The sequence below is a fragment of the Macaca fascicularis genome, chromosome 15, assembly GCF_037993035.2.
Source record: "Macaca fascicularis isolate 582-1 chromosome 15, T2T-MFA8v1.1".
Taxonomy (NCBI): domain Eukaryota; kingdom Metazoa; phylum Chordata; class Mammalia; order Primates; family Cercopithecidae; genus Macaca; species Macaca fascicularis.
Genome location: NC_088389.1, coordinates 126,539,275 through 126,563,878, shown reverse-complemented (window position 1 = coordinate 126,563,878; position 24,604 = coordinate 126,539,275). Strand labels below are relative to the sequence as shown.

At 44.2% G+C, this 24,604-nt stretch overlaps 1 protein-coding gene across 36 annotated transcripts in view; it reads right to left on the bottom strand.

Annotated features, from left to right (window-relative positions):
- Positions 1–24,604, bottom strand: part of CDC14B (cell division cycle 14B) — a 128,523-nt gene that overhangs the window by 11,135 nt on the left and 92,784 nt on the right. For 10 of the 36 annotated variants that reach the window (XR_010581663.2, XM_005582332.5, XM_074017970.1 and 7 more), the window contains 3 exons: positions 19,042–19,180; positions 18,716–18,875; positions 17,970–18,067 (listed from right to left, as the gene is read on the bottom strand). Coding sequence is in view for 27 of the 36 variants with exons in the window: in XM_005582332.5 (XP_005582389.1) it covers positions 17,970–18,067; positions 18,716–18,875; positions 19,042–19,180 (397 nt within the window). In the remaining 9 variants the exon portion in view is untranslated. Of the gene's footprint in view, positions 1–145; positions 212–5,433; positions 5,599–5,776; positions 5,894–11,202; positions 11,260–12,057; positions 12,202–17,969; positions 18,068–18,715; positions 18,876–19,041; positions 19,181–24,604 lie in introns of those variants that run through there. The other 26 variants (XM_005582328.5, XM_074017968.1, XM_074017979.1 and 23 more) reach the window with 7 other exon arrangements.

Genomic DNA, 24,604 nt, shown 5'->3' with positions numbered 1-24,604 from the left:
AACCACAAAGGAAAGACAAATAGGAGAAAGGCAGGGCAGAAAAAGGTTCAGTTCTGCAAAAAATAGAAATTTAAAAAAACCAATACAAGTAAATAAAAATCATAAAAGACGGACGGGCAGAGAGGCAGCAGGGCCAGGAAAGTACCATGATGCCGCCAGGGGCACGTGCTGCAAAGCACTCGTTCTCCTTCCTTCCCTCTGAGGAACCAGGCTGTGGGAGGAGCAGGCAGAATGAAAAGACAGAGAACTGTTACTGGGTTATTTCAAAAGCCAGAATTTGGTCACAGAAAAAGCTCTGGCACCTAAGCGGTTTCCAGCGCCGCCAAGCACAGGAGACACCCCACGGGCTACCTGCCTCCGCACTCCATGATTCTCCTCCTGCCTCTCTTCTCTCCTTCCCCAGTTTATGACGCTACACTTTCAGGTCCATAACAACTTTCAGAAAACGAAACCAAAAGAAGAGTCAGAAAAACCACTTCCAATCTGGAGGGGCCCCTCGCCCGATGCTGCTGCTGCGCTCTTCAAGGAGGAGCGTTTGAATCGATTGTTTCATTTTCAGAGATCCCAACAGAGCACTGAGCCAAAAGATCCAGGTCAGCTGGTGAGACAAGTGGGAAGATATCTGGAATTTCAAAGGATCACTAATATTTTAAAAGACTGGAGAGAAACAGCATTTTACCAAGAAACATTTAGAGACAACCTTCTGGGACTCCTCTCCTGATGGACTTTGGAGACAACGGCAGTAACCAAAAGTTAACGCCCAGAAGCAATGGAACAGGCACCCAGATCTGAGGCTCTGAGGGTCAAGAGGCAGTGGCAAGTGTGACACGGGCCAAGACACCCGAGAACACTGAAGAAGTCAGAGGTCCTAGATGCAGCTGCTCCCAACTGAAGGGCTCCTGAAAACATTCGTGGTTTTAGAGGCTAAGGAAAGAGGCCGGGCGCGATGCCTCACACCTGTAATCCCAGGACTTTGAGAGGCCGAGGCAGGTGGATCGCCTGAGGTTAGGAGTTCAAGACCAGCCTGGCCAACATGGTGAAACCTCATCTCTACTAAAAATACAGAAAGAAAATTTTTAGCCAGGCGTGGTAGTGCACGCCTGTATTCCCTCCTCAGCTATGCAGGAGGCTGAGGCAGGAGAATCGCTTGAACCTGCGAGGTGGAGGTTGTAGTGAGCTGAGATCGCACCATGGCACTCCAGCCTGGGTGACAGAGAGAGACTCTGTCTCATTTAAAAAAAAAAAAAAAAAGAGGCTAAGGAAAGAAGCTGAGCATTTCTCTCCCCAACCCCCGCAACATGAAGAATTAGGTACAGAGCACCCCAAAGTCCGGACCTTAGGTTTGGTTTGGCAGCTGCAGCAGAAAGTGATGGCTCCCAGTGATGCAACTCAAGAGTTAAAGTAACTTGTACATGACGGTTTCTTAGAAAATGAATGAGGTTATCATTTTAAAAAAAGAGCCTGCCCAAAAGAAACTGCATAAGCTAACAAACACGCACCGGCGGAAGGGCTGCGTGAAGACATGAGTGAATTCGAGCAAATGAGGTGGCTGCAGGCTCTCACTCGGAGCACGATGAAATTTCCAAGACTGTTCTAAGACAGCTCTTCACAGAGGTCACATGAGAACACTGAAAACAGGCCAATTCAACGGAGCCAATTATTCACTGGATTTATTAATTCTTAAAAGAGAAAGGTTAGCATGGATTTGTAGCTCTACCAGGAAGTGGGAAGTGGAGAAGCTCACTCGCTCCCTCTCCAGACTCGGGGAAGGGAATGAGAAGGTGCCACAGAGAGCCCTGGCAGGACCGAGGGCCACACAGGCTGTCTGGCGGCCGTCCCAGACCTGTGGCCACATGAAATTTAGGTTTCGATGGGGCACAGCCTCAAGTGGATACACGAGGGGATAGTCACCTTCTGTGAGAAACTGCGGCACCTTTTCCCAAAGACAAATAGTGAAGACATCACTCCTATTTTTTCAGCTGCTGCAAGTAATTGCTCTTTTGACGTTTTTGAAAAAGTTCCCCAAAGCTGAAGAGCCTCTCAGTAAACCCAAAAATCAAAAGCGCCAATTAAGTGCAAAGCGAGTTTGGGTGGAGTCTTCATCCTGGATGCCAAGGAACATGAAAAGGGGAGGTCAAGTTCCTATGAGCCACAGAGATGATGACAAGCCAGCAGGAACTGGCAACCCTGGTGCCTTGCAGCTTGTAGGGATGAAAGGACCCCAAAAGGGTGCTCTATTTTTTTTTCCACTGCTGTTTAAAGATTTCCCTCAAAAATTTATTCAAATTTAGCTCATACTATTGTGCCCAGAATCAGACCATGCACCAACATACTAACTCCCTCATTACCCTCCAACCAGAAATGAATACGATTCAGTAGGATATTATCAACAGTATTCAGTAGGATAAAAGCTCCAGGCTACAGCTTGGCTGACTCCAATTCTTAAAAACTATACATAATTTATTTGCTTTTCTTTTGTAAGCTGCAGGTGGATAACAGGTAAGGTGATGTGCACACAGGCCGAAGCCCCAAAAGAGGCACAAAGAAAGAACCCGCTTAGAGGAAGGTGAGCCCCAGTTAATCCTCACTGTTAGGCTCCTTTTGCTCTCCACATCATCTCTGAAAGTCCATTCTGGAATTTAAAGGAAGTCTTTTTGGTTTTCAGAACTATCCAAAATTCCTGGAAACTGCTTTGGGCCGTTTCAACATTCAGTCCAGATCACTGGCTCTGAAATCTCCCTTAGGACCCTCATATCATCCCTGCCAGGGGCCTCAGGCAGATGCTTGCTGCAACCAGGAACCACTTCTCCAGAGAGGCAGGAGTTCAGGTCACCAGACTAACATGGAAACGCAACAAGACCTAGATAGAAAAACAGAGGCAAGGCCAGCCCTTCCTCCTCAAAGGAAGACGGTATGACCTGGCAAGCACCGGCCAGGCTCCCGGACTCTACTCCTCTGTAACCTAAAAAGCATAATCTAAAAAAGCAAACAGCAGAATTAAATGTGCAAGACACACCAGGCTGTAATAAAAACCTGAGCGGCCAGGCGCGGTGGCTCATGCCTGTAATCCCAGTACTTTGGGAGGCTGAGGCAGGTGGATCATTTGAGATCAGGAGTTTGAGATCAGCCTGGCCAAAATGGTGAAACCCCATCTCTACTAAAAATACAAAAATTAGCCAGGTGTGGTGGTACATGCCACCCACAAGTAGTAATCCTAGCTACTTGGGAGGATGAGGCAGGAGAATGGTTTGAACCCGGAAGGCGAAGGTTGTAGTGAGCCGAGATAACACTATTGCACTCCGGCCTGGGCAATTCCATGTCAAAGAGAGAAAAACAAAAAGCCTGAGTACTCATGCACTCATACCTAAAAAGGATACACCCCTTCAAGACATGTCAAAATTAACTAATTAACTGTCATCAACGATAGGCTTTTTATTTGATTTTTTTTTTTTTTTTTGAGACGGAGTCTTGCTCTGTCACCCAGGCTGGGGTGCAATGGCGTAATCTCGGCTCATGTAAGCTCTGCCTCCGAAGTTCAAGTGATTCTCCAGCCTCAGCCTCCCGAGTAGCTGGGATTACAGGCACCCGCCACTGCACCCAGCTAATTTTTGTATTTTTAGTAGAGACGAGGTTTCATCATCTTGGCCAGGCTGGTCTTGAACTCCTGACCTCATGATCTACCTGCCTTGGCCTCCCGAAGTGCTGGGATTACAGGCATGAGCCACTGCACCTGGCCTGAATTAATAGTTTGGCTCACCTAAAAGTGTCAGTTGAAACACTCCCATTTCCCTTCATTTATTGTAAAAAAATTGGAAAATAAGATGATAAAAAAGAAAAAAAAATTCCAACTGTCCCACCAACCAGAACTTTTATTAGTATCATAGCATATTTTCCTTTGTCTTATTTCTATATATATAGACACTTATTCATCTATAAATACAGATGTATTGTAGGTATATAAATATTTATACATCTCTGTATTTCTATACTACATAGTATACTTACACTTACAAAATTACAGTCATACTTCAGATTTTTTTTTTTTTTTTTTTTTTTTTGAGACAGAGTCTCGCTCTTTCACCCAGGTTGGAGTGCAGTGGCGCGATCTCGGCTCACTGCAACCTCCGCCTCCCATGTTTAAGCAATTCTCCTGCCTCAGCCTCCCGAGTAGCTGGGACCACACGTGCCCGCCACCACGCCCGGCTAATTTTTGTATTTTTAGTAGAGATGAGGTTTCACCATGTTGGCCAGGCTGGTCTCAAACTCCTGACCTCAAGTGATCCACCCACCTCGGCTTCCCAAAGTGCTGGGATTACAGGCGTGAGCCACTGCGCCCGGCCCATACTTCAGAATTGTTATGCATGGCTCTTTTCACTCATTGCTTCGTGCACTAAACTGTATGACTCCCAATTCATTTGGCATAATGTAACAATCTTGAGCCCACTTCTTGTTTCTCACTGTTAGAGATAACACTCCGCCGCTGTTCCAATGTACCTAAATCTTTGACCTTTGGTCAGTATTTCTCTAATATTCTTCTCAAGTAGAATCAAAGAGTAAAGAAATAGGAATATTTGGTACATTTCTAATGAAAAATTTTAAATCCTAGAATCATGAGTCAGTGCCTGACAGTCCTCAAATCCTCATGCCGGGGCACTGCTGCGTCCTCATGTGAGTGTAAGTGTGCAGTAAGGTTGTGCAAAACAGACAGTGACGAGGAAACACGGCAGAGCTGAACAAGTCCTCCAAATGCGAAGCACACAGAGCTCCCAGCTCTGCCAAGGGTCCCTCGGGAGACTGGCTGCTTTGCACTGGGGACTAATTTTACACTGATAAGGCCCTGAGGCCCAAAGCCTCAGATACACAGGGCAGGGAAGCCGAAGAGAAGCGGGGCACATGTGCAGGACATTTTAAAGTCTGGTTCTGATTATCTTCAGGTCGCTCACGTCTGTTAGAAGAGATCGTTTTTACCAGGAGAACAGAAACAGGACTGCATGGGCGGCCAACACCAGGCAAAGATGAAAAGATGCCCTCTTCTACTCCTGAGCCCTCTATCCCCACTTCCACTCCTGGGCTATCTATTCTCTCTTCAGATGGGATCTGTTATCAGAATACTTTAAAAATGGCATGTCTACTTCATGAGAAATACCCAAAGACAACAGAGTCACCGACGTGGTCACAGAACACATTGGTTTTGCGAAATTTTGCCTCCACTTACTGAAGGCAGTGCTGACAGTGAAAGAACTAGTGCCTCACGTGTGGGCTGTGGCCAAGAGGACAAAGAGTCACTAGGCAGAGAAGGATCCTCAGACTCTCTAGAGTTACCTCACGTCCACCATCACACTCATTTCAGCTAATCGTCCAGCAACGATGCTGTGTCATGTCCACCATCACACTCATTTCAGCTAATCGTCCAGCAATGATGCTGTGTCATGTCCACCATCACACTCATTTCAGCTAATCGTCCAGCAATGATGCTGTGTCTGATATGCACTAGAATGATGTCCTCCAAGTCCTGACAGCCAGCTCTGGAAATTCTTAATTTAAAAACTTTCCCATATCATGACCCAGACACCATATTTCCAGTGTCGAGAATTACTTCTGAAATACAAAACGAAAGCCTACATTAAAATGGTCCAGATTTTCTTAGATAATGAACAAGTAACACACAGACTCTACTTTCTCCTAATTTCATGTCAGTCTTCAGAGGTAGGGCCCAAATATTAAACTGGAAAGCCAATGCTTGCAACTTTTCAGAAGAGTAGGATTCTTTTCTCACCTTTTAACACTGCTTTTCCTTGAAGCAGATCTGGTGGTTCTTTTAGTAATGCCTGCACTGCCAGAAATGTTAGGTTCAGATGTTTTACAGCTCTGAACACTGGATTGAAGAATTACTCTGAAAATAGTTGGAAAAAAATAAGATTACATTCACTGAAACCATTTGCAAATACTTGACAGAGGAAAGTATTTTTGCACTTTAGTGCAAATTATCTTGAGAATTGAGAGGATTTTCCATCAACACATTTACCAAAAAAAGGTGAAACACATTTTTACATCAAGGCCTTTTAAAATGAAGCATCTCATTTCTCTTTGAAGGCTACACAAAGATAACCGGAGGGCTTTGCTTCTGGAAGGTGAATGACTTGGCATTTTAAGCAATTCCCACACCAAAGAAATTCACCAGCCAAACAAATCTTTCTGCCCAACAAAAGCAAAAGTAGCTTCTCAGACTTTCAGTCATGAAACAAGACACCATTAAGAAGCCCAAATTCTAAAGAATAGGAACATAAAGTCAGGAAATAACTATACAATATTTACTCTTCAAAGCTGTAAGTATGGGTAATAATCCACTAAATCAATACTAATTTTGTGTAACATTTCAAAATTTTAGAAAGTGTTTAAGCAAAATATGAGTTTCGTCTGGATTATAACACTTACTAAATCTCCAAGTGCCACTAAAATGAAAGTGAAAACACTTAAATTTTGAAAAGCTTGCCTTAATTAAACTCTAAAAAGCTTGAGAAACTGGTGCCTATGAGAGTAGACTGCCCAGGAGGAAGTACACGATGAATCAGAAAAGAACACCCTGAGATAAAGGCCACATGGAATGTCCTTTTAGAGGCAGATGGTCCTCTGACTTTTTTTTCTTTAAATTGTCATAGGGAAAATAGCAGAAGACATCAAAAGATTTTATATGCTTTTCTTTTTTTTTTTTTTTTGAGACAGAGTCTTGCTCTGTTGTCCAGGCTGGAGTGCAGTGGTGTAATCTCGGCTCACTGCAACCTCCGCCTCCCAGGTTCAAACGATCCTCCTGCCTCAGCCTCCTGAGTAGCTGGGACCATGGGCGCCCACAACCTCACCTGGCTAATTTTTGTATTTTTAGTAAAGATGAGGTTTTGCCATGTTGGCCAAGCTGGTCTCGAACTCCTGACCTCAGGTGATCTGCCCACCTCAGCCTCCCAAAGTGCTGGGATTACAGGTGTGAGCCACCACGCCAGGCCTATATGCAACTTTTTTCTTCAAGAGATAATCAATGACAAACTAAACACATACACACACATTTATAGATACCAACTTTTAATTTTCTGAAAGAGAAAACACTGACTTAAGCTTTATTCTCTCCTATTCAAAACATAAAGGTGAGAAAGCCAGTAACAACTTATGAGAACCCAGCTCAAAAGAGTAAAAAGGAACCATTACCAATCAGTGGGCATCCCACCTCATAGGCCTCAGCTACCACCATGCTGGCTAATATACCAAAGACAGGGCCTTAAAATATGCTAAGATTAATACATTTCTACAACCTTAGCATCACCCAAACCAAAGCATATCCAACACTTAGTGAAATGCTAAACGTCTCATCACTGAAAAAGCAACAAGAGGCTGGGCATGGTGGCTCACGCCTGTAATCCTAGCACTTTGAGAGGCCAAGGCGGGTGGATCACAAGGTCAGGAGTTCAAGACCAGCCTGGCCAAGATGGTGAAACCCTGTCTCTACTAAAAATACAAAAATCAGCCGGGTGTGGTGGCAGGTGCCTATAATCCCAGCTACTCAGGTGGCTGAGGCAGGAGAACTGCTTGAACGCGGGCGGCACAGGTGGCAGTGAGCCAAGATTGCACCACTGTACTCCAGCCTGGGCCAAAGAGCGAGACTCCATCTCAAAAAAGAAAAAAAGCAACCAGAGCAGAACCTGGAGCTTGTCTGGGCCAGCGGTCCAAGCCTTCTGGGGAGAAGGCGGGGCAGTTTTCCCCACTGTTTCACTTTACTCATGCCGGATTTCTGACGGACCCTTGAAACTAGCTTTCTGTCTCACAGAGGGATGTGAATCCTGGATAAATCAGCCAATGTTTGGTTCAGAAATTCTCCTAGAGTGTGATCATCTGATACGTTGCATGTTCTAACACAACAGACAAAGGCGCTGGGTGTGGTGGCTTATGCCTATAATTCCAGCACTTTGGGAGACCAAGGCAGGAGGATCACTTGAGGCCAAAAGTTCGAGACCAGCCTGGTCATTTTAAGCAATTCCTACACCAAAGAAATCCTCCAGCCAAACAAATCTTTGTGTTCAAAAGTAAAAGTAGCTTCTCAGATTTTCAGCCATGAAACAAGACACCATTAAGAAGCCCAAATTCTTAAACATAGTGAGACGTCCTCTCTACAAAATAATAATAATAATAATTAGCTGGGCGTGGTGGGGCGTGCCTATGGTTCCAGCTACTTGGGAGGTTGAGGTAGGAGGATCACCTTGACCTTGACCTCTCAGGGTCAAGACTGTAGTGAGCCATGTTTGTGTCACCGATCTCCAGCCCGGGTGATTGAGACTCTGTATTTAAAAAAAAAAAAAAAAAAAAAGAGTGTATGTGAAGACTTAATTGTAGGATTAAAGGCAACTATTACCCTGGCTTGTGAATTCTACTTCTAAAAACAAAGGATTATTTTTAAATTCTTTTTTTTCTTTTTTTTTTTAAGAGACAGGGTCTCACTCTGTTGCCCAGGCTGGAGTGCAGTGACGCAATCATAGCTCACTGCAGCCTCAAATCCTGGACTCAACTGATCCTCCTACCTCAGCCTCCAGAGTAGCTGGGACTACAGGTACATGTCGCCACACCCAGCTAACTTTTTTAGTTTTCATTTTATAGAGATGGAGGTCTCGCTATGTGACCCATGCTGGTCTCAAAATCCTGGCCTCCGTGATTCTCTTGCCTCGACCTTCCAAAGTGTTGAGATTTGTAGGTATGAGTCAGCCTGCCCATCCCTAAAAATTATTTGTTTATATAAAGTGAAGGGAAAATATTTATTCATCTCTGCTAAAAATCTGAATATAGAATTTTGCATGAAACAAAACAAACCGCTGCTGCTTCACTGCTACTTCCCAAGCCCAGGCCAGCACTGGCACTGCCACAGCTCTCACGCTCCCCTGGGCCGCTGCCTCATGCACGGGGAAAACGAGACTCCTGTTGGCTCTTTTTTGAAATACAACACCTACTTCTCAAATTATTTGAGGCCATGGTTGGCCAAAAGTACAGACAACAATCACACTGCAAAATAATTAATCTGAGGAAAACACAAGAGCTGATACACTGCCTGCTTAGGAAATCTGAATCCTGATTTCTCAAATTAACTAAGACTGAAGTGTTGAAATGGCATTCAAAACAAGACACTACGGCTCAATCGTGCAGCCATTCTTAGGCTGCTGGAAAACATCTTTTAAAAAGTATTTATTTCTCTATAAAATTAGTGTAAAGTGAACTAATATAATAACAATATTAAACAGCTAGTAATTTCTGTGGAACTTTAAAACCAAGAGAATGATAGAACTTGAGTGTGCTAATCATACCAGGGAAGATTCCAGTTATTTGCACTGACAACACAGTATTTATCCTAACTGCAGGTTACGCACTGATGAAGTCGGGGTGGGGGTAGAACTCCACTGAGCTATCACCAGTGACAGTGCACACCACCTGACAGGCACCAGAGGGTGACGCGTTGCCTCTGCCACAGAGAACCCGGGCACTCGCTGCCTTCTGCCTCCCAACCCAGGCCAGGCATGGCTTTGCAGAGCAGCATGCAGCAGATGCAATTTCTTCCTTCCCATCTCCCCTGACAAAATCCTCTGTCCTACCTACCTCTTGCCTGTACTGCAGTTCACCACCTTCTCTGCAGCATCCTTGGAGCCTCGGTACTCTGAGACTTCAGATACAGTGAAATCTGCAACCCGAGGAACACAGCCAAGCCAAAAACTAAAAAGCCAGGTCTGGAACATAAATGTCCAATTCCAAGAAAACAATCCATCAGGACAACTATGCACTATGTACTGGCTGTCCACTCCGGACACTACAAGAGCATGCACAAAGGTGACCCTGAGGCCCTGCTGCCTTCAGACAAGCCTTTCCCACTATCTCCGGGTCTGACTCAGGAGCCTGAAGTGTTGTTATGGCCTAATTCTCCAGGCATGCCGCATAACGGGAGCTTTTCACTGGAAACAACTGATCAAACGATGCCATGCCACCTGCGTCCGCTGCCAGCAGAGGTGGGTGGTGCTGATGGTGGATGGTGGCACTCAGGAGTCACCAACTTACAAATGAAACCCTTTGGAAAGAAAGTCATGGGGTGCTACAAAGATGATACTGATTAACACCACTGTAACTGTCACAAGTTTTTTTTTTTTTTTTTTTTTTTTGAGACACAGTCTCGCTCTGCCGCCCAGGCTGGAGTGCAGTGGCGTGATCTTGGCTCACTGCAAGCTCCGCCTCCCGGGTTCACGCCATTCTCCTGCCTCAGCCTCCCGAGTAGCTGGGACTACAGGCGCCCGCCACCTCGCCCGGCTAGTTTTTTTGTATTTTTTAGTAGAGACGGGGTTTCACTGTGTCAGCCAGGATGGTCTCGATCTCCTGACCTCGTGATCCGCCCGTCTCGGCCTCCCAAAGTGCTGGGATTACAGGCTTGAGCCACCGCGCCCGGCCTGTCACAAGTTTTTTGCTTCTGAAAATTCCAAATAATTAGTCAGGCTAAACTGAATACTCTGCTTGGGTCTAGAAATACCACGGCAAACGTCATTAACAACAATAACAGGAGGTATAGTTTACATGGAATACTGAAAGCAAAGAGCCTGATAGAGACCGTTTTTAAACTTACCCTGGGAATGATCATTCAACCACAAAGTGCCTAAGTATTATTAGCAACTGTTCCACCCATTCGGAACATCTCTGCCACTTGCAACAGTTTGAGAAGAATAAATCTAAGTAGTGCATGATGCTTTTGAGTCAGAATATGTGGCAATCAAAGCTGACTAAGAGAAGTAAAGGAGAAAACACCCAAAAGGTTGATCTATCTCAGAAATACAGCAGGTCTGAATGCGCGACAATAAGCTTTTATTTGTAAGATATTCAAGAAAATGCCATCAATAGGAGCAAGTTAAGCAGGTTTTGCCTAATTCTGAAGAGTGAAATCAGCTTGATTTTTAAATCTTTCTCAGCTATGTGAAAATACTCAATGAAACCACAAAGTACCAGAGTTGGTTGCAATGGAATTTTTCTTTGGAAGAGATCTTGCAAGGAACTTTTGCATTCTTTCATAACTTCCAAGTCCAAGAGGAGAAAAGAGAAGAAATTCTTAAAATATGAGTTAAGGGGAAAGCTTGAGAGAAGGAAGAATGCAGCTCAGACACAGGAGGGTGGCGGTGGACCCCGTGACGCAGGACATACCCGCCTTCTGGGGGTCTTCAACAGGTTGCTCCCCAAGTGGGCCTCTTGCACATTCTTCTGCAGAAATAAAGCCTCTTCGCTGTTAAGGTCTTCATTTCAAAGATAAAAGATCTCAAGAGAATACAAATTTGCTGCTATCAGCCTAATAAAGGCATTCTGGCTATGTTTGGGCAAGGAGAAAAGCGGGAGCAATGACCGTCATATGGGAATGCACCAACTTCAACAGGCGGCCTCAGCTCCGACCTCCTACCTTCATTTAGTATCAAGTGCTACACACTGTACTTACTGTATTCCCTAAAGGGGAGGAGGAAAATGAGACAGAGCAGGACATTCTGCACACTAGAGAGAAGACTTATGAGAGAGCTGCTGTACAACGGCAGATTTCGAGGCTACAAAATCACATATTTAATGAAAGTAGATCAGTGGGGAAAATGCTTCCTTGCTAGATTGGGAAGGACATACTCAAGACACAGAAACAACTAGAGGAAAACTGTATAGCCAACCAACAAAAATAAAACCACCCCAATTATCCCAAGCTAACTAACTACTTTTGATAGGGAAGAAAACCTGTTTCAGTGTCTTCATTTATCAACTGCTATTTTGAAATATCTGTTAAGGATAAGCATAACTTTAAAACAAGATATGTTACTTTTAATATCCTTTCTATAGAGGAACAGTGAAGCCCACCTTCCCTCCCCACCACCATCCCATTAATTGAAAAGATTCAGAAAAAGAACCTTTGAAAATAGGCAAACCAACAAAGCTAGGAGCTGACAAGGAGAAAAACATGCATTGTGGGAACCACACTAGGCACCAGAAGTAAGCAACGGCAGAGAAACAGAACGGGACACTTACAGCAGCTATCTGTCAGGGGGTCCTGATGGCTACTGTGTTCTGAAACCATCGAGACAGAATAGCAGGATGGGAAGAATGTAGTCACAAACAATCCACCAGATGACAACACTACACAGTGCAGAGGTCAGCACAGCTAGGGGACATCTGGAAAGGGGTGAAGGGGAAAGAACAGATGTTCAAATTGGGAAGCCAAAATAAATTACGCAATCATCAATCAATCAATCAATCAATCAAGCCATATGTAATTTTAGACACCCTAAAAGCCCAAGACAGCAACAGGGATACAAAGGGGCGGTCCACAAGGATGGAGTTTTGCCATTTTATGTTGGAGAACAAAATGCTGTGTTTAAACAGGTTTGATACTTGGGGACTCAGTCACTAGTTACATAACTACCCCATGGTAATTTAACTTTATGATACTGAAATCAGTCACAGATAAATGATTGAGGTTCTTCAAAAAGCACAAGATGTGCACACACAGAAAACTAAACCAAACCATAATGGGCAAAGGAGGCAAAACCAGATAACCAAAACCAAACAAACAAAAAACACAAAACCCCAGACCAGTTAACAAAATCACAGGAGGCACAACTAAAAATGAACGTAACACAGCAGAACTGATCTCATTTCAATGGAATCACTAACTCCTGAGTCATCCAGGAAGCTAAGGGAATGGCACATTTTTATAATACGGTTCACATTTAACCAAGGGCAGCACAAAATGAGCAAAATTTCACTGAAGTATGCATACTATAGATTTTTCTTAGTTGTTTTCTGCACTCACTTTCTTCATACTAGTTGGCTTTCAGCTTGGGGTTTTTTATTTTTTAATTATTATAATTTTTTGAGATGGAATCTTGCTCTGTCACCCAGCCTGGAGTACAATAGTGTGATTTTGGCTTACTGCAAACTCCGCCTCCCAGGTTCAAGCAAATTCTCCCACTGCAGCCTCCTGAGTAACTGGGATTAGAGGTGTGCACCACCACGCCCAGCTAAGTATTGTATTTTTAGTATGGGGGTTCAACACGTTGGCCAGCTGGTCTCAAACTCCTGACCTCAGGTGATCCACCTGCCTCGGCATCCCAAAATGCTGGGATTACAGGCATGAGCCACTGCACCTGGCCTCTTTTTCATTTTTAAGAAATGGGTCGGCCGGGCGCGGTGGCTCATGCCTCTAAGCCCAGCACTTTGGGAGGCCAAGGCAGGCGGATTACCCGAGGTCAGGAGTTCGAGACCAGCCTGTCCAACATGGTGAAACGCCTTCTCTACTAAAAAAAATTACAAAAATTAGCCAGGTGTAGTGGCATACGCCTGTAATCCCAGCTACTTGGGAGGCTAGGGCAGGAGAACTGCTTGAGCTCGGGAGGCGAAGATTGCAGTGAGCCGAGATCATGCCACTGCACTCCAGCCTGGCCGACAGAGCAAGACTCTGTCTCAAAAAAAAAAAAAAAAGAAAAGAAAGAAACAGAAGGTACTGCTCTGCTGCCCAGGCTGGAGTGCAGTGGCGTTATCATAGTTCACTGTAATCTCCAACTCCTAGGTGCAAACAATCCTCCGACATCAGCCTCCTGAGTAGCAGCTGAGACTACCTGTTCATGCCACCATGCCCAGTTAGTTTTTTTTTGTTGTTGTTGTTGTTTAATTTTTTTGTAGAAACAGAGTCTCACTATGTTGGCCAGGCTGGTCTCCAACTCCTGGGCTCAAGTGATCCTCCTGCCCTTGAACTCTCAAAGTGCTGGGATTACAGGCATGAGCCACTGTGTCCAGCCTCAGCTTGGTGTTTCTCAATCCATTGATCTGGGTTCTAGCAGCAAGGAAGGAAACCTCCTCCCGTTTAGAAGGGCAGAAGCTCCTTCCAGTGACTGCACTTCCACATGGTTACCTGGATACATCTGTGACCAAATACTAGAGCCGCTACTGAGCATGTGCCACGTGCGTGGTACTGCTGATCAATTTGGAAGCGACTGATTTGGCTTATCATGTCATTTTTATTGTTGACCTCATCACTGTCATCATTAAAAATTCCATGTCAGGCCAGGTGCAGTGGCTCACGCCTGTAATCCCAACACTTTGGGAAGCTGAGGCGGAGCAGATCACGAGGTCAGGAGTTCGAGACCAGCCTGGCCAACATGGTGAAACCCCATCTCTACTAAAAATACAAAAATTAGCGATACGTGATGGTGGGCGCCTGTAATCCCAGCTACTCAGGAGGCTGAGGCAAGAGAATCACTTGAACCCGGAAGGCGGAGGCTACACTGAGCCAAGATTACGCCATTGCACTTCAGCCTGGGTGACAAAGCAAGACTCTGTCTCGGAAAAAAAAAAAAACGTACATGCCAGGCATCTTATATTGTAGAAAGGGATTAGACTAAAGGGTGAACTCGAAATACAAGCTAACCTCACCCCACAAGTTATACCTACACCATCTTATTTAATCTTCCCACACAAAAAAAACAAGCCTACTAATATATATATTAAGATCACAGGGGTGAACATTTAAACGGAATGAATAAATGGCCTGAGAGCACTAGAAAACTCTCTACCCATCCCAGGCTTCACTTTCAGTTCCTTAAAGGCAGAACAGCCTGAATGTCCAGGTGTCAGCATTATAGATGGTTATTTGTTCCTCTAGTAAACCTCATGGCTAAAGAATTACTTTCCATTGCTAACACACACACCCATCTCCAAACCTGCCAAAACCATCAGTATGCAGAACGACAGGCCTCATGGCTCAAGTTATGAAATCTACCAAATCCATTTTAGCACAGACAATATACTTGTCATCACGTCCTGAAGATCAGCTCAATGTCAATGGTGCCACGTGGTTTACTGTCATCACTGTAGTCAGGATTAGACAGGCTGAGCAAATGGCCATTTTACAATTGATAAAAAACTTAAACTCTCCCCCAAAACTGACCATTTATAAAAGAGAAACCGGCCAGGCGCTGGTGGCTCATGCCTGTAATCCTAGCACTTTGGGAGGCTGAGGCGGGTGGATCACTTGAGGTCAGGATTTCGAGACAAGCCTGGCCAACATGGTGAAACCTTGCCTCTACTAAAAATACAAAAAATTAGCTGGGTGTGGTGGTGCACACCTGTAATCCCAGATACTCGGGAGGCTGAGGCAGGAGGATCATTGGAACCCGGGAGGCGGAGTTTGCAGTGAGTCGAGGGCATACCACTGCACTCCAGCCTGGCCAACAGAGCAAGACTCCGTCTTAAAAAAAAAAAAGAGAGAGAGAAACCAATCATTGGAATAATATTTTATGTACTACAACTTTCTCCTAAGAGTGACTAGTACTTGTGTATTTCTCACTAACTTTCTTTCTTGCACGTACTGTATTTTCATAAGGCTAAGTGCCAATGTTAAAGCAAAATAACTTGCTCACAGAAATCAATGAGTCAAAATTGGGATGAAGAAATTGATTTTGTATTTTTCAACCCAAGCCATTGTTGAACACAGTCCCTCAGGGACTTCTATTCCTAAAATAACTACAAAGACACAAGAGGGAAAGAAAGAAACCTTCGACTCATCTTTTCTAGGGCCAAAAAGCCGCAAATAATAGCAGAGAGGGTTTGAAAAAGCAGAGAAGGGATACGCAAAATGTTGTAACGGAGGAGGAAGGAGATTTGCTGAGACTCATCAAAAATCCCCCGGGGTTTATACACATAACTCAGAGCTTAGAAAAACTAGCATTTTGCTTTCTTCTTTGAAAGTGTGGCCTAAAACTTTGTTATTTGTGTTATGTGGGGCTATTTTTATATATTGTTTTTAGGATATTAACAAAAGGAATCCTGAGCTCACTGCAGCCTCAGACTCCTGGGCTAAGTGGTCCTCTCGCCTCAGCCTCCCGCATAGCCTGGTCTACAGGTGCACACCGCCATGCCCAGCTAGATTTGAACTCATGTTAATCAGGGTAGCAGATTTAGAGGGTGACTAAAGGAAACTGCCTATTTAACAAAAACTTTTGACTAAGCAGGATTTGTATCCCCTGACTCTCAACTTGACTTTTGAACAGCAGGCAACAAAATATTAAAAAATAAACGATGATGCTGATTCTGAAAAACAAAACAAAAAAACCTGGACACAGCTAAAATCAACCCACAAAAGCATCAGTTTCCTAGGGCTTGCAATTCAATGTGTGGTCCCTGGACCAGCAGCCTCTGCTAGAAATGTGAAATCTTGGGCCTTGCCCCCACCCCACTAATCATAACCCATATTTCAACAAGTGCCGGGTGCCTCATGCACACTTAAGTCAGAGGAGCACTGCTCGAGGGCACTGCCTGCCTCCGCCACATCCAGAGTTAGTATCTGGATGATTACCTGGAGCCACCACAATACTGCCAAAGAAAAACCATGAAGGCCTTAGATGAAGACTTTTAATAAGGAAATTAAAAACAAAATGACATTCAGAGTTAAATAAATTATACAAAAGGCAACATTTTCTTTGTTTGTTTTTCGGTTTGTTCTCACTCTGTCGCCCAGGCTGGACTGCAATGGCGCAATCTCAGCTCACTGCAATCTCCGCCTCCCAGATTCAAGCGATCCTCCTGCCTCAGCCTCCCGAGTAGCTGGGATTATAGGCACGCACCATCATGCCCGGCTAATTTTTGTATTTTTGTAGAGACAGGCTATCACCATGTTGCCCAGGCTGGTCTTGACCTCCTGATCTCAGGTGACTCGCCCACCTTGGTCTCCCATAGTGCTGGGATTACAGGTGTGAACCACCATGCCTGGCCAAAGGCACCATTTTTAAAGCAGTCTAATTGACTACAGTACCACTAAGCTGCAAAAGAAATCTTCATAAATGCTTGTCATCACAATGGATGCCCTACATGCATTCACGTCACACTGCATACTGCAAGGGCATCACAATGGATGCCCTACATCACATAACACTGCATACTGCAAAACTCAACTCTTTGCATTGGGTCTTTGAAGAACCTCCCAGAGGAGCAGCCCACAATGACACATGCCTTACATGTGATTCTACTTCAGGATTTTTATGACGAGATACTAGTGAGGAATTACCTTCAGTTAAAAAGAAAACCTGTTCTCTGCCAATACAAATGGTTTATTATATCATACTTCCTTACCATATTACAAGATGCTTACTGAATAAATGATCTATGTCCATCACACTCCCTTCCCCCAAAAAAGAAGGTTGGAAATCTGGTGCCCCACACTGAAAAAGGAAGTAACTAGAAGGAAGAAATCCAGTGGCAAACAGGTGGGACCATCTACTGAAGAGCAGCCTATAAAAAAGACCACGCTCATGCAGTTTGCTTCTGCGTATTCTTCTAATAATCTTGGACGCTCCATCAGGTTCCATCCCAACTAACACACGTTCACGAGAATGTACACACGGACACACATACACTCAGTAACTGCAACACTTACTATTCTCAGGCTAAATCTTCCTCTATAATTAGAAAATCATTCCCCAAAGAAACAAACAAAAAACCCAAAATATAGTTTAGACCAGTTCACTGTTGCCCCAAAAACAACGTAATGTCATTAAGCCGTCATGTCACGCTGATCAAAACAAATGATCTGCTACGTGGCGAATGTAAAGAAATAGACTAGTTTATAACTATGGACAGGTCTGGCATCCTGGGCTTTCCATCTGCTGTTGAGCTCTGGAGGGTGCCCCGTGCTGATTATTCATGGAGAAAAAGTATCCCTGATGTCGCCTTCCCACCCATAAAGGCTCATGAGGACCAAGGTAAACAAGGGCCAGCTGAGAGATTCCAAGGCCAGCACCCCTAGGTTTTAAATAACATAGGCAAACATTTCAAAGTGGCATCATGGGCTTGCAACTATGGAGAAAAATGTACAGGAAAAACCCTCACCAAGGACCCCACACACAAAATAAAGAAACATCAACCACAACAAAGGAACCCAGACTCACGTGAGAGGAATAGCGTTTGTTTTTGATTGTCTTCTGCTTTTCAGGGCCCGAAGTCTATCACCTTGTGTCACTCCATTGATTTCGTCGTCGTCACTGTACTGTGTAAGTAAAAAAAGCACTGAGCTAATGGTTTAAATTGCACTTATTAATGCAGTAAAGCAGAGCAGCAATTTATCCACATAAACACAGACAGTCCACGTTTCTGCAAACTCTAAAATATTTTTCCCTTTCACAATCAGGCTACAGATCACATTTTAAGACAGCCAAAGTCGACTTTCAGAGACAGCCCAGCACTCATTATAGAATGTATCAACAGTGAAGACGGTTAATGGGCTTTCACGTTTGAAAACATTCTTTTTAAAATCTCACAGTGTACTTACTACCACTTAATGTGGTACTGCTGCCCCCTAAGCCCTTGATTTGCTAAAAGCTCTCCATTTGAGACTGATTGCCTTTCTAAATCGGCTGTTGTGAAATGGCAAAAAGGGGTGAGGGGCAGGGGTAGATCTGGCTAAAGAGCTCACTTCACAACCTTTTACGCACCTGCCGAGTTATAGTTTTATGGACGCACAACCTCGTTTCCACTATTTTGGGTAAAAAGTGCCTAGAGAGGGTTATAAATATAAAAAACTGACAATCATCCAAGAACTGCTTTATTATTTTACCTACAGATTTCTCCATGCCCTGACAAGGTTTCAACAGCAGTTAAAGCAGTAACAACATCTCAACAGAAACAGCTTCATTACCGGTTCGGGTTCTTGCTGGTCTTGATTCTCGACCCCATTTATGGAAATGTCATCAACGCCAGAGAGAAGTTTGGAGAAGGCTGCTCTGTGTTGTCCATTCTCCTGCCCCTTTAACTTCCGACGAAAATAGTCCCCTTCCAGCCACAGGCTTGTTTGCTTCCTAGAGCATTTAAATATCATCAAAATAGAGCTTTCCAGAAAGACACATGAACAACTTCTTCCTACCAGACTATCCGTTGTTACTGGAAACTAAGGGAAATTCCAGTCCCCATCAGATTCCAACCCCACTTGTTCCCTTGGAACTATAGACGTACGCTACTACTTACATCACCAAAAACTGCTGCTGAGGCCCAATCACCGAGCCAGGTCTGCAGATCCTGACCCACGCAATGGTCTCGGCTGCTGTCATCCTGTAATGCTTCATGATGTAGCATGCTATCAGAGTGCCCGTGCGACCAAGGCCAGCTAGGAAAAGAAAGCAGCACAGAAATGAAACTTGGGCTCATGTGCTCCAGGATTTTGTCGGGCAGGTAGAATTTTTGTAAAAGGCTTCTCATGACTCTGCTTCTCTCAACAGCAGTTCTCAAGGCTGGCTACACTCTGGAATCACCTAGGGAGGTTTTTAAATACTGATGCCTGGTCTCATGCCCAGAATGTATTTATTATTTGTTTCATTTAATTATTTATTTTTGAGATGGAGTCTCGCTCTGTCGCCCAGCAGGCTGGAGAGAAATGACGTGATCTCGGCTCACTGCAACCTTCACCTCCCAGGCTCAAGCAATTCCTCTACCTCAACCTCCCAAGTAGCTAGGATTACAGGTGTGTGCCACCACACCTGGCTAATGTCTGTATTTTCAGTAGAGACAGGGTTTCACCATGTTGGCCAGGCTGGTCTCAAACTCACCTCACCTCGGGTGATCCGCCCACCTCGGCCTCCTAAAATGCTGGGATTATAGGCTTGAGCCACCACGCCTGGCTTTACGCCCAGAATTTAGATTTAACTGGTGTGCAGCATAGCTTGGACAAAGAGATTCCTAAAATCTTCCAGATGATTCTATGTGTAGCCGAGGTGGAGAATCACTTTCTAAGCAATCATTCTAGTAAGTGCAGTGTCTTCTGCCCTGGGCATTTTAGAAAAATGGTACCACCATCTTTGAAAAAACAAAGGCTTGCAATTTTGCACTTACTCCCACATCCAATTATATTTTCTAGTTTGTTATATTTTCACTCAGATTTTTTTAAACCTCTATTGGTGCTGGCCTGTCTTATCTACACTATTATTACCTCCAGTGATGGTTAATTTTATGTGTCAATCCGGAATGAATCTTTGGAGATTAACATTTAAGTTGGTGAGCTTTCAGTAAGCACAGTTCCCTCCATAATGTGGATGGGCCCCATCCAATCACCTGAAAACCTGGGCAGAACAAAAACACTGACTTTCCTGAGCAAGAGACTGCCTTTGGCTTTCATCTGTCCCATCAGCTCTCCTGTGTTTCCAGGCTGCTGGCCCACACTGCATATTTTGGACTCACCAGAATCTATACTTGCATAAGCCAATTCCTTTTAATAAATCTCCTACATATAAAAAAAAAATCCTACTGGCTTTGTTTTTCTGGAGAACCCTAAATAAAACAGATTTGGATTATGAGGTGGGTGTCACTGTAACAACTAAATAGAAATGGAGAAGTGGCTTTGTGGGTGACAACCTTGGATATTTAGCAGAGGAGATTTATAAGGAAAGTGTTGAAGATACAACCTGATTTCTCCTTAACTGGTTACAGTAAAATGCAAAAGGAAAAAGACAAATTAAAGAAGAAATTGTTAAGCAACAGGGAATCAGGAACTAGAGTCAGAAAATTCTCAGGCTATCCATATTGCAAAAAATAAGAGTGTTACAGAGAGAAAAATCAAGGGTGTGGATGAACATTCCCCTCTAAAGAGATTCCCAGGACTTAATCAGCCCTCTCAGCAGAAGCCAGGAAGAGAGATGGGATTATACCAGTAGAGACACTGGCAACTTGCAGTAAAGGGGATGGACATGGAATAAAACAAAGTAAGGCTTTTGGACTTCTGAAAGCAGAGCTACCTGGATGCAAACATTCTTTGTTCTTCAAGAAAAGGAAGGATGATCCCAAGCGCAATTTAGAGACCCCCAGTGCTGCCACTGCCACCAAGACACAGAGTATATAAGCTCAGGGCAAGCCTGTCTACTCCTTGAATTCACAGGGTAGGGCCACCTCTGATAGTTACAGCGAACCCAGCTGCCTCTGACCACAGCCCTCAGGGGCAAAGCCACCACCCTAGAGGGTGAAGAGGGCGTGGAGGGCACAGCGTGGAGCCAAAGAGGATGATCCTCTAGGCTTAAGATATAATGGGATTTGCCTGGCTAGATTTTGGACTTGTCTAGAAGCACTTTCTTCTGGTTTCTCCCTTTTGGAATGGGAATATCTATCCAGTGCCTATACCATCACAGCTGGGAGGAATTACCATCACAGCTGGGAGGAATTACGTCTCAGGATGGATCATACCTCAAGTCTCCCCTATACTTGAGTTGAATGCTATTTAGATGAGACTCTGAACTTGGAGTTGATGCCAGAATGAGTTGAGATGTTCAGAGCTGTTGAGATGGGGGTGAATGTATTTTTGAAGTGAAGGGACATAAATTTGAGGGGGGTCAGAGGGCAGAATATAATGAAGTGAATTGTGTCTCCCCTAATCTTAATCCGTATGTTGTTCTAACTCCCAGTACAACTATTTGGAGATAAGGCCTTTATGGAAGTAAATAAGGTCACAGAGTGGGGCCCTAATCCAACAGGACTGGGGTACTCCTAAGAAAAGAAAGAGATGAGCCAGGCACGGTGGCTCGAGCCTGTAATCCCAGCACTTTGGGAGGCCAAGGAGGGCGGATCATGAGGTCCGGAGATTGAGACCATCCTGGCTAACACAGTGAAACCCCGTCTCTACTAAAATTAGCCGGGTGTGGTGGTGGGAGCCTCTAGTCCCAGTTACTCGGGAGGCTGAGGCAGGAGAAAGGCATGAACCCAGGAGGCAGAGCTTGCCGTGAGCCGAGATTGCACCACTGCACTCCAGCCTGGGCAACAGAGTGAGACTCTGTCTCAAAAAAAAAAAAAAAAAAAAAAGAAAGAAAAAGAAACAGACGGCAGGAGTTAAGTGCAAACAGAGGACAAACCATGAGAAGACTCAGAGACAACAGCCATCCGCAAGCCGAGGAGAGAGGCCTTCCCAGAAAACATCCCTGCCAGTGCTTTGACCTTGGACTTCCAGCCCCCAGAACTGTGAGAGAATTAACTTCTGGTGTTTAAGCCACCCAGCCGGTGATATGCCCCAGCAGACTAATACACCTCTTAATGACTCTCAATTTTCACCTACAGCCCAATTTTCATACTGTTATCATTTTTCCTCTCTAAACAAAGATGCAATCATACAAGAGCCTCTCTAGGCTTTTAATTGGTCATCATTGTATTTCAGGGTATCTCAACCTCAGCAGTACTGACATTTGAGGCTGGACAATTATTTATAGTGAGGGGCTGTCCTGTACACTGTAGGATGTTTAGCAGCATCCCTGATCTCTACCTACCGGATGCCAGTAGTACCCAACCCTCAAAAAAGGTCTCCGCACATTGTCAAATGTCGGGTGTGTGATGGGGTTGGGATGCGAAAGGACCCTGGTGAAGAATAACTTCAACTGCTTTTTATAATTAAAAAATGAAATAAGCAATGCTGGATTTTGTTTTAATTATGTTTAAAAATTGGAGTAAAATATACATAACATAAAATTTACCATTTTTCTTCATGTATCATTTTCCTGATTTCATTTAGTTGTCTGAATTCTCTTTTCACTCACTGAACATGTTTAAGACAGTTATTTTAAATCCTGTATCAGTTAATTCAGAAACTTACATTTCCTTACTGTCAGTTTCTATCAATTTAACCACTTTTTATGTGTCCAGTTCAGTAGCATTAAGTGCATTCACATTGTTGTACAAACATTACCATCATCCATCTTCAGAACATATTTCATCTTGCAAAACGGAAACTCTGGACCCATTAAACAATAACTACCAATCCCTGCCTCCCCTCAGGCCCTGGCAACCACCATTCTACTTTCTCTTACCCCGAGTATCACATACAAGTGGATTCATACATTATCTGCCCTCTTCTGACTAGCAGACCTAAGTTGGCCTATTATCTTTAAGGTTCGGCCATGTTGCAGTACATGTGTCAGAATTTTCTTCATTTCTAAGGATGCAAAATATTCTGCTGTATGATATAGAACATTTTCTCTTTTTTTTTGAGACGGAGTCTCGCTCTGTCGCCCAGGCTGGAGTGCAGTGGCCGGATCTCAGCTCACTGCAAGCTCCGCCTCCCAGGTTTATGCCATTCTCCTGCCTCAGCCTCCCCAGTAGTTGGGACTACCGGCGCCCGCCACCACGCCCGGCTAGTTTTTTGTATTTTTTTTTAGTAGAGACAGGGTTTCACTGCGTTAGTCAGGATGGTCTTGAACTCCTGACCTAGTGATCCGCCCGTCTTGGCCTCGCAAAGTGCTGGGATTACAGGCTTGAGCCACCGCGCCCGGCCGATATAGCACATTTTCTTTAGCCATTTCTTTAGCCTTCCTCTGATGGAAACCTGGATTGCTTCCACCTTTTGGCTATTAAGAGTAATGCTGCTGGCTGGGTGCGGTGGCTCACACCTGTGATCCCAGAACTGTGGGAGGCTGAGTTGGGCGGACTGCTTGATGTCAGGAGTTTGAGACCAGACTGGCCAACATGGTGAAACCCTGTCTCTACTAAAAATACAAAAACTAGTTGGATGTGGTGGTGCGTGCCTGTCATTCCAGCTACTGTGGAGGCTGAGGCAGGAGAATCACTTGAACCCAGGAGGCGGAGGCTGCAGTGAGCCGAGATTGCACTATTGCACTCCAGCCTGGGAAATAAGAGTGAAAATCCATCTCAAAAAAAAAAAGGAAGAAGAAGGAAAGAAGAGGAAGAGGAAGAGGAAGAGGAGGAGAGGAGGAAGAGGAAGGAGAAGGAAGGGGAAGGAAGGGAAAGGAAGAGGAAGGAAGAAGAAGGAAGAAGAAGAAGAAGGAAGAAGAAGAAGAAGGAAGAAGAAGGAAGAAGGAAGAAGAAGGAAGAAGAAGAAGGAAGAAGAAGAAGAAGAAAGAAGAAGAAGAAGGAAGAAGAAGAAGAAGGAAGAAGAAGGAAGAAGAAGAAGAAGGAAGAAGAAGAAGAAGGAAGAAGAAGAAGAAGGAAGAAGAAGGAAGAAGGAAGAAGAAGGAAGAAGGAAGAAGAAGAAGAAGGAAGAAGAAGAAGGAAGAAGAAGAAGAAGGAAGAAGAAGAAGGAAGAAGAAGAAGAAGGAAGAAGAAGGAAGAAGGAAGAAGAAGAAGAAGGAAGAAGAAGGAAGAAGAAGAAGAAGGAAGAAGAAGAAGAAGGAGGAAGAAGAAGGAAGAAGGAAGAAGAAGGAAGAAGGAAGAAGAAGAAGAAGGAAGAAGAAGAAGGAAGAAGAAGAAGAAGGAAGAAGAAGAAGAAGGAAGAAGAAGAAGAAGGAAGAAGAAGGAAGAAGGAAGAAGAAGGAAGAAGGAAGAAGAAGGAAGAAGAAGAAGGAAGAAGAAGAAGGAAGAAGAAGAAGGAAGAAGAAGGAAGAAGGAAGAAGGAAGAAGGAAGAAGAAGAAGAAGAAGAAGAAGAAGAAGAAGAAGAAGAAGAAGAAGAAGAAGAAGAAGAAGGAGGAGGCTGTTATAAACATGGGTGTAAAAATATCTGTTCATATCCCTGCTGTCAATTGTTTCTGGGCATATAACCACCTATGCTGAATGATATTAATTTTTTCAGGAACTGCCACACCATTTTCCATAGCAGCTGTATTGTTT